The sequence below is a fragment of the Limulus polyphemus genome, unplaced genomic scaffold (genome assembly GCF_000517525.1).
Source record: "Limulus polyphemus unplaced genomic scaffold, Limulus_polyphemus-2.1.2 Scaffold4060, whole genome shotgun sequence".
Classification (NCBI taxonomy): Eukaryota; Metazoa; Arthropoda; class Merostomata; order Xiphosura; family Limulidae; genus Limulus; species Limulus polyphemus.
In genome coordinates this window covers 11323-21478 of record NW_013669670.1, presented here as the reverse complement: position 1 = coordinate 21478, position 10156 = coordinate 11323, and the positions used below count along the sequence as shown (strand labels likewise).

The window sequence follows — 10156 nt, the reverse complement described above, 5'->3', positions numbered from 1 at the left end:
AGGTACATTTATTTTTGATTTCCGATGTCATCGACGTGAGCCTGTTCTAGGTACATTTATTTTTGATTTCCGATGTCATCGACGTGAGCCTGTTCCAGGTACATTTATTTTTAATTTCCGATGTCATCGACATGAGCCTGTTCTAGGTACATTTATTTTTGATTTCCGATGTCATCGACGTGAGCCTGTTCCAGGTACATTTATTTTTGATTTCCGATGTCATCGACATGAACCTGTTCCAGGTACATTTATTTTTGATTTCCGATGTCACCGACATCAGCCTGTTCCAGGTACATTTATTTTTGATTTACGGTGTCACCGACACGAGCCTGTTCCAGGTACATTTATTTTTGATTTCCGATGTCACCGACACGAGCCTGTTCCAGGTACATTTATTTTTAATTTCCATTGTCACCGATACGAGCCTGTTCAAAGTACATTTATTTTTTTTATTTCCGATGTCATCAACATGAACCTGTTCCAGGAACATTTATTTTTGATTCCTGGTGGCACCAATATGAAACTATTTTGTTAGATCTAGTTTTGATTTACCGTGCCCGCTCAGCGGTAAGTCTGTTGGTTTATAAATCTAAAAACACGTTTTCGATAGCCGTGGTGGGCATTGCACAGATAAACTTATTGTGTAGCTTTGCACTTAGTAACAAACAAACAAAAAAAAAACCTGTGCGACAGATATGAAACTGTTCTGGACAGACCAAGACTTAATTTTCAGTTCTGTTTGTATGAAATGTTTTTCAGTTGTATCTGTGGGATAAAAAATTTTAATATTTGTAATCAACATTAAAAGTGAGTTTCTGATATGGTTAGACATGGTATTTTCAAAGTATTTGTCACCCTTGTTTGTTACAACGAGAAAAATATTATTTTTAACCATCTTATCTATCTTTTCAGCTCTAGTTTCATTCATCTTTTTTCCTTCAGTTAATGTAAACTCGTTATTCATGTTCAACAGTTTTATTTTTTTCTAGTTCTTTTTTTTCCCACCTCGTATTGTTTTCAAAACCTTTCACCTTTTGTTCTTATCCTCTTATTTTTAATCTCTCTTCATAATCCTTCTCGGTTCGAATCACATTTTTTTACAATTATTTTTCATGTGGTCTCTTGCTTTTCGTACACATCAGGAATTTTCAGTACTATGACTAATTACACATCTAGCGAGTTAAATCCGCCTATTTATCATCGTGTAATTTACACCATCATTTCACTCTCAGATTCAGTATCGTTTAACCGAAGCCCGCCCAGACAAACAGACACAAGTGTTGGTTATCACATCTACTCAGAAACCCGAGATAAGAACGACGCTTGTGACATTAAAACGATGGGATGACGATCTTGTTGCCAGGGTTACGAACGTTGCCCGTAAGGAAGGTTGTGTATGTATGTATATATATTAGAGAGAGAATGAGCTGATTGTAGCAATCTGTGAGAAGTGTTGTTACATAAAAGTGGAAAATGCGATTGAATCAATTTTTGTATATTTACTGAAACCATGCAGCAGTTGTTTATTCCACGATTTGGGTATAAAGGAACGAAATGCATCTGTCTGTGGTATAAAAATAAATATATTTCAACTTTTATTACAGGCTGAGCGCGGCCCAGTGGTTAGTGTGCCAGACTGTAGAATTGAGGTTGCGTGGTTTGCGTCCCGTTACCGCAAAGAATAAAATAAAAATCGCATTTGGGGCTTTGGGTGCGTTATAAGAATGACAATCAGATCCCTCTAGTCTATTACTTCAAAATTAGGGACGACAAGAATAAATAGTCCTCGTGTAGCTTCACGTTTTACTAAGTAAATGTGGGGCCTGTGTGTTAAGTTTATAAGTATCGGTTTTTAATTTTCGATAAACCTTGTTAAGAAAAGATGAAAAGTTCATCACAGGTATAATTTTTCAGTATAGTAGGCCTAAGCCTGTTTTACATTTACTAAGTTGTGGAATTGTATAGTAGTTTTACAATGTTTAAAACTATTATTTCATAAAAGAAACGAGCAATTACAGTGATTGCATACCCTCGCCCCGATGCCCCTTTTCTAGATTGCACGTACTTATATTGGATAACATCAAATTATCCTTAAGGATATTCGAAAACTCAGAAAATCCTTCTCAGATCCACAATGATCATCAATCCGGATCATTTTTTATAGTGTGATGAGGGGTCTCAACCTTAACGTGTCCATGAAATTTGGTACAAAACTGATCACACTTTTCAGAGTTATTAACCCGGGCCAAAATGGCGAAAATGCTCTCGTTCCCCATTATTAAAAACGCTTCAAAGTGATGCAGGATCCGGATTTTAACCCGGACCAAATTTGGAGAAGACCGTCCCACCCTGACTTCCCACTTTGTGTAAAATTTAATATACATCGGTCTACTAGTTTTCGAGATACGCGCGCAGAAAGACAGACAGACACACGCACGTACTCAATTGCAATATCATCGCCCCCCACCCTTCTCCAGGGATGTAGGTAAAAAATCACCTCTCATGTTTCAGGACAAAATTATGTGTGCAATTTGAGTACAATTATATTGTTGAATATATCGATCTGCACTCGACTTTAATCCAATCTAATTTTGGGGTCGGCCGCTCTGGTAGTCCTTCTCCAATAATTTCTATCCTCCACATCCTCCGCCATTACATCCGTCTCTCTCATGTATTTATCTATTCTATCTTTCCATCTCAGTTTTTGATGTCCTGTACTCAGTCTACCAAATATCCTTCTTACTGGGTTATTTTCCTCTCTTCTCTGCACGTGCCCATATCACCTCAGTCTAGCTTCACGTGATTTTTCTGTTATCTTACACGTACCAGCTCACTTTCTAATATCATCACTCATGATACTATCCCTTAAGGATATTCCCATCATCCAACGTAACATTCTTATTGCCGTAATTTCCAGCTCACTTTCTAATATCATCACTCATGATACTATCCCTTAAGGATATTCCCATCATCCAACGTAACATTCTTATTACCGTAATTTCCAGCAAACTTTCTTTTTTCCTTCTCATTGTCTATGTCTTCGTTCCATACAACAGAACTGGTCTAACTGCTGTCTTATAAATCTTAACTTTCAATTTTCTTGTCACAAACTCCTGACACATTCTTCCACTTCTACCATCTACTCCTTACTTTCTCTCTTACATCCAGGTAGCATCCCAGAATATCGTCTATATGTGAGTCGAGGTATTTAAACTTATGTATTTGAGTTTCCTCCCTATTCAGCCTATCTTGTATTCTGACCAATTGCCCTCCCCCTTTATTACTTTACATTGTCTCTGTCTTCCACCTCTCTCTAATTGTTGCTGCCAAAATCTATCTACCTGTAGTTCCTCTTCTCTTCTAGCCGTGATCACTAGGTCGTCAGCAAATAACAAGTCCCACAGCTCTCCTCTTCTGATATTGTCTGAAAGAACGTCCATTACCGTTATAAGATGGAATGGGCTAAGTGTTGACCCTTGAGTTAGACCTAGCTTTACTTCCAATTCATCATTATCTACTTGTTTAGTTCTTACTTGCGTATTTAAACTTTCTTACATTCCTTGGACCATTCTGACAGTTTTTCCTTAACCTCTTTCTTTCTTAAACACCAACAAACAAATTTCCCTGGTACCATGTCATATACCTTCTCTAAGTCCACAAAACACCAGTATAATGTATCATCTCCCACTAAGATCTCCTGCAACTGCCTTACAATGAATATTGCTCTAACGGTATCATTAGCATAAAACCAAACTGTTTCTCATCTGTTGATATTATCTTCCTTTAGTTGTTCTTCAACTATTCCCTCGGAGATTTTAAACACATGCTCAATTAGCTTAATGCCTCTATAAATGCCATATTCCAATACACCACCCTTCTGCATATATATAGATACCATTGTGTACTTTCTCCAGTTTTCTGGAATTTTCTCTACATCCCATACTATCTACAAGAACTTCCACATCATATCTACGACTTCTTAACCCATAGCTTTAATCTCAACTGTCACCCTTGATGGCCCACTCGCCTTACTTTGTTTCATTTTCATGATAGCGTTTTCAGCTTTTGATCTGCTTATTTCTTCCACTGGTCCTTGAACTCTATCCGCATCCTCTGTATCTTCTCTTTCATTTTCTACATTTAACAGTTCTTCATAATACTGCTTTCACACTTTCTTTATGTCTTTATCCTTAACAGCTATTAACTCATCTCTGTTTTTTATTGCGTTTACTTCTCCAAAATGTCTTCGTGCTCTTTCTCTAGACTTAGCTATTTTATGTATCATCTTTTCTCCTTCAGGCATTTCCAGCTTACTTATTATATCCCACTTTATTCATGGCCACTGCTTCCTTGGGGAGGAGGGTCGTGTAAAATTGTAGTTTGTCTAGATTATATGTGCAGACAGGCAAATTGATTCACATTCAGGAGGATTTAGATGGTGAGATTAATTAAAATAACTTAAGTGGTTGTAAAGGGAGACTAGTTGGATTTAATAAACAAACGATTTACCTTTAATCATAGTAAATTAATAAAGTAAAGTGAACAGGAGAAACCATCCTACTAAGAAAATAAATTAAGCGACAAACAAAAATTACATTATGGAGCTAAATTGAAACGAGAAATAACTAAAAATTAAAGCTGATAAAGAACTTTAAGAAAGAAAGAGGGCGGCTATCTAAGCAAATAACAATGACAAATAAAAAAAGATCTGCTCTCAGGTAAGTCTGTAATCTCCAAATGCAATTTCTTGAAATTTGAGAATACAAGCCAACCAAAAAAGTGGCGTGTGGATTAATCACAGTCAGGACAACCTCGATAGTCAGCATTCCCACCGCATGTGACAATCGGACAAGTAGCCTCATATTATCTAGTGTAAATCATTACAATGAAATGAACCTTAAGATGGTCGAGACAGCCTAGATTGGCACCCACTGTAGAAACTACATAGCTAGAGCTGACTTTTTGATGTTTTATTCAAACACAGGAAAAATGCATTAAGTTATAATTATATAATATGAACCTAAAACGGAATAAATTGAGTTTTAGATGTAAGTGATCTAATCAATTTTTGTCTTGCCCTTTAATGTAAAGCCTTAGCAAGATGGTAAGTTTTTATAATTATGTTAAAGTTCTGTATTACCTTTGTATTTTTAATTATAACAATATTGTTGCAGTCCATTAATGGATACTATTATAACGTAAAGATGGTATTGCAAAATTCAAGCTCAAATAAAATCTGATACTTTTGTATTATCTCAGATTCATCTGAAATGGTTCGCCAACTTAGCTGCTTTGTATTTATTTAGTTGTTAATACAATCCCTTAATGGTTCGCCAACTTAGCTGCTTTGTGTTTATTTAGTTGTTAATACAATCCCTTTTTTTTCAGAGCATGTTTGGCAAGTGATCGTAAAAAACAAAGGACTAGGAACTACTAAGAATATTACAGGCCCTTATCGTCTTTGTCTCTCAGCAAATATCTTAAGCCTCGTCAAAGTGACACTGAAAGACGACGAAACGGAACCCATTGCGTTCCCTGTAAGTGATATTTAGGAAATAAATTTGTTTTTAGTAACTCAGGAATTTTAAATAAAACTGGGAAACATAATCTTAAAAAAGGTTTAAACAAACAGTAAAACAACATGTCGAAATATTAACAGCGATTGATTCAAAACTAAGATTCTTGCTTAGACATTTAATGAAACATCAACAGAAAAATTTCAGTGTACTTATATATATATAGCTAAGCATTGGAACTTTGTAACATATCTCAGCTAAATTATTGATACAAAAAAGCAACGCGCTGTTGAACCTTGGGATATTTTTCAGCATAACATTCCTCTTTATATTTTGCCGAATAAACTTTCCTTAATTACTTTAAGCGTTTTGTAAGCTTTATAAACGTAATAAACTGGTTTGTTTCTCAAATGAAACATAGCTTACATCACGCAAATATTTGTCTGTTTAGTTCGAACAAATAAAATAGAAGTAACTACAGAAAAAAAGTCTACGTCTCGACACTTTAAGGTGAAAACTGCATTAGATCACTTTGAAAGTGAATACTGTTCTTTGGTCTTGACCACTTGACACATATTCGAAAAGAAACTTGATATCTTTCTGGGTTCTTTAAGCATCTTCCTTCCATTGTATTATTGCAGCAACAGAGGCTTCATTCCTCTTTTTCAAGGGCTATGCCTAGCTTCATTGCAATGAGTGTTTTTGTGCTTTCTTTCGTAAACATAGCCTTCATATTGTATATGAGGTCGTTGCTTTGTATTGGGTTGTGGTTTCTGGGACGTTGCTGTTCGAAACACATTACAGTGCTAGTTTTACCGTTTCCATGAAGAACAATGAATGTTACTAATTTCAAGATGACGTATCCTTTGACTACTTATCTCGCTGTGTCCTTATTCATCTTCCGAAAGAGAGGAGTGGTCACATATTTCTCCAGCTATAATTCTATGTGTGGTTGCAGTCCGCTGTTGAATGATTAGGAATTCGTCATGGGCCATATATATAGATATATAGATGACAATGTCACCTGCAGCGATACGTTACTGTATTGTGCAAATCTTTTTTATAAACTGAATTAACCCTTTATAAGGTTCGCTTTTCATTTTTAATATTAATACTCAAAATGGTTTTACTCCTAACTTTTAGTTAAATCTTACAACAATTGTTTGTCATAATTTCATGAAAATGGAAAGAACTTTTGTAGCACACGAGGTTGGTATTTATTTCCTATTTCATTGCGCATGTTTTTTTTTTTTTAAACATAGATCTATACATGTTTTCTAGAGATAATTTTGGTTACAAAATTTAAAGTTATAGTCTACGTACAAATGTTACGTACGTTATGTTAATACGACTTTGGAGCTTCATTACGTCGTTAAAGTCCATGTCACAACGTCCGGTCATGGTCTGTCTGAAAACCGTACATCGTGACAACAACCCTGCAGCGTATTTCCATTGCAAAAGGTTACGTCGTAGTGCTGTCGTGTCTAAAGCAAATTCCTCCCTGCATGTTTTCCTGAAGCATCTAGTGTATGAGAACGGCTGTTTCCCAGCAAGTTTCAACAGTCCAATTGCACAGAAATCCATAGGCGACTTGATCGGGATGTCTATGCATGGGATAACATGAATACCCATTTCATTCTTCGCCTGCTTGAGGTATGCGATTCTTTCTGGATGGCTCTGGTACTCCAATTAGATCTATATTCCTTTATTTTTCCAATTAAGTACAAGGGATATCTCTGTCTTGGAAACTGTAAAAGTCCTATTTGAAGACATCTTTATGATCTAAATATTTTAATATTTCGCGTCAGACAAGATTGTTACAACCCCCTTCCTAAAAGCGAACAATTTTTGGTAGCATCACATTACCTACGCAACGACAAACGAAGTTAAAACGCAGTTCTGATATATTTTTTCCATTGCAGATTTATACCGACTGTCTTTATCACGTGACCTGCTGATTTACGCATTCAAAATCGGTTTAGTATAATGTGTTAAACCCTCTATACAACGTTGTTTAAAATAAAAGCGTTCCTTCTAGATCTGTAGTACAGGCTCAGAACATATAAACTAGGGGTTATTTTAGCGTGATATCTGACTCATCTACTAGCTTTAGATTATACTTTACGATTATAGTTATGAATTATTAATAATACAGAAATAGAAAAGTCAGGATTTTCTTTATATGTACTTTTTTCTGTAGTTGTTTTGTTTCATGAGCAGTATCAGGTTTGTGCCCATTTTAGTGTAGTTGTTTTAAATTTTCTGTGTACTTCATTCTTATCTATGATGCAACACGAAGGATTTATAAAGCCTTAGCGGTTTTTAGTGGAAGTCTGCAAGGCCCAAATTAAACAAAGAATATTCTGAAAGATGCTTTTGGTTGCGAGTCTAGTTTTAAAATATTTTAACAAAAGGTTTTTACGTATAAACGTTTTAGAGGACTTCCAGAAAGTAATTTTGTTATATTAAAGGCACGTGATCAAATACAAATTACTAAAATATTTTTGTAGACATAATCAGAAATCATTTTCCTCATATGGTGACTTCAGCTGATCATGATCTAATGTTAATGTGCCGAACTGCCCGTTGGAAAATTGAAAGCTTGTACCGCGTTGGCGCTTAACTTGCTTTGCACTTTCAGCTGTGGGTGCGTCATAAGAGTGACAACCAATCCCATTTTTGTGTTCAAAGTGGTATAAAGCCCTCAAGGCTGTTTAGTTTAAGGTGTCAATACCAAATACTTTTATGGCAATTAAGATTAAAAAAAAAAAGAATCGTAAATGACGGAGCCAAGTGCTACAGGGGAAAAAAGAAACATCACTTATATTTCATGTTCAACACTAAACATTGTTTATGATTATGAATACTGACTTCCCTAGCTAGACCAACTCCAACAGTGGGACTAACCTACGGCAGCTGGCTAGAAGCTGATATTGTGAATAACAAACTACCGTTTCAAAATATTTCTAAAGAAGCTACAACAACAACTAAGACTTCAAAGGAGAGTTATGTATAATTTATTCTGGAAAGAAAGGCAACCGCAGTGTTAAAATAATAATATTATGCCAGGAACGAGACCTTACAAACTTATGATTTAGAATTCCTGTAGCTAGTTCACGGTGTATCTTACGATAATTTGAATAGAGGAACAAACAGGTTCTCAATCTTATCCATATTAGATCAACAATAAACAAATTTACCAGAACGAGAAAACACCCCGTTCAAAAGCATCAACGGAACTTTATCTAAGCCGACACAATCATACACCTTATTTCTTTGTTCTTCGCACCGCTCGGCGTAACGCAAAAGTATGATAAAATGCCTTTTTTTTTGGCAAGTCTGGAAGATTGTTTTTTATTCAAGTACACAGCAACTAAGAAAAGGAAAATAACTGAAAGACTACAAAAAAGCAGACACGCTAAATCCTCAATCCTTAAAACATAAACAAACAAAACAGCGAATTATGGAATAAATTCACCTGCATCTTATATGTTTAAGAAATATTAGAAAGATATTGGAATAAGATGTTGTTGTTGTTGTTTGTTATTAAACACAAAGCTTCACAAAAGACTATCTGTGCTATGCCCATCACGGGTATCGAAACCCGGTTTCTAGCAGTATAGTCTGCAGACGTACCGCTGTACCACTGGGGAGGGATAAGAAAGATCGACAAACAGAAGCCCAAAGAATGTGTAACATGTTACATCGGTAAAACAGGGAGAGACAATAATAGAATAACAAAGGTCACACACACAGCAGTAAGTTGTTTTTAGCGCATACCTACACGATGGGCTATCTGCATTGTGCCCACCAGGACTTTAGCGTTATAAATGCTCACCGGGAGACACGGCAACAAGAAACTTCAACACGGAAAAGAACGATTTCGCCGAACAGTCTTAAGCACCGAGGAGAAAGGAAATGTTAAGAAACTAAAATATAGAATATTCAAACAAACTCTTCAAACCCAAATTAAGCATCAAACTCTTTGAAGCATTGAGCACCAGTAGTGCGGTTAATTAAAAACGAAACAAGTACAAACCCCAAACAACCCGTTTTACTCGCAGGTGTGTCATGAATCTATATAAATATAATAGTACTGTCTGTTGTCTGTCCATGTAACTAATTCGCAGGGTGTTGGTGGATCTTCACCAAAATTGGCATGGAAGTTCTTTAGTTTTGCGTTTTGCTGTTTTTATTGGCTTTTTTTTTGCGTTTTTTACCACTACCTCACTTCCTGTGGATGGATCTTCCCCATATTTGGATGGAGGTTCATTGGGTCCATAGGGAGATACCTAGAAATTTTCAGTTTTGCATTTTGCGGTTTTTATTGGCTTTTTTTGCGTTTTTTACCACTACTTCGACCCCTGTTGATGGATCTTCCCCATATTTGGCATGAAGGTTTGTTGGGTCCATGGGGAGGTACCTACAAACGTGCGGTTTCACATTTTGTGTTTTGCTGTTTTTATGAGCGTTTTTTACAATTACATATGAGGGAAGCAACTTTTCATGTCCGAAGATAACCTTTCATTAATCATGAATTTACATAACTTCCATCCAGGGGATGGGTACTCCAGGTTGGTTGGTTGATTGATTGATGTTTTATAGCGCAAAGCAGCTAGGCTATCTGCGCCAAACAACCG

At 36.0% G+C, this 10156-nt stretch overlaps 1 protein-coding gene across 1 annotated transcript in view; it reads left to right on the top strand.

The window, feature by feature from the left end:
- Positions 1–10156, top strand: part of LOC106470520 (insulin receptor substrate 1-B-like) — a gene marked incomplete at its 3' end in the record, with an annotated part of 88217 nt that overhangs the window by 67198 nt on the left and 10863 nt on the right. The window contains exon 5 of the mRNA XM_013931080.2: positions 5389–5537. Within this exon, the coding sequence (XP_013786534.2) occupies positions 5389–5537 (149 nt within the window). The remainder of the gene's footprint in view (positions 1–5388; positions 5538–10156) is intronic.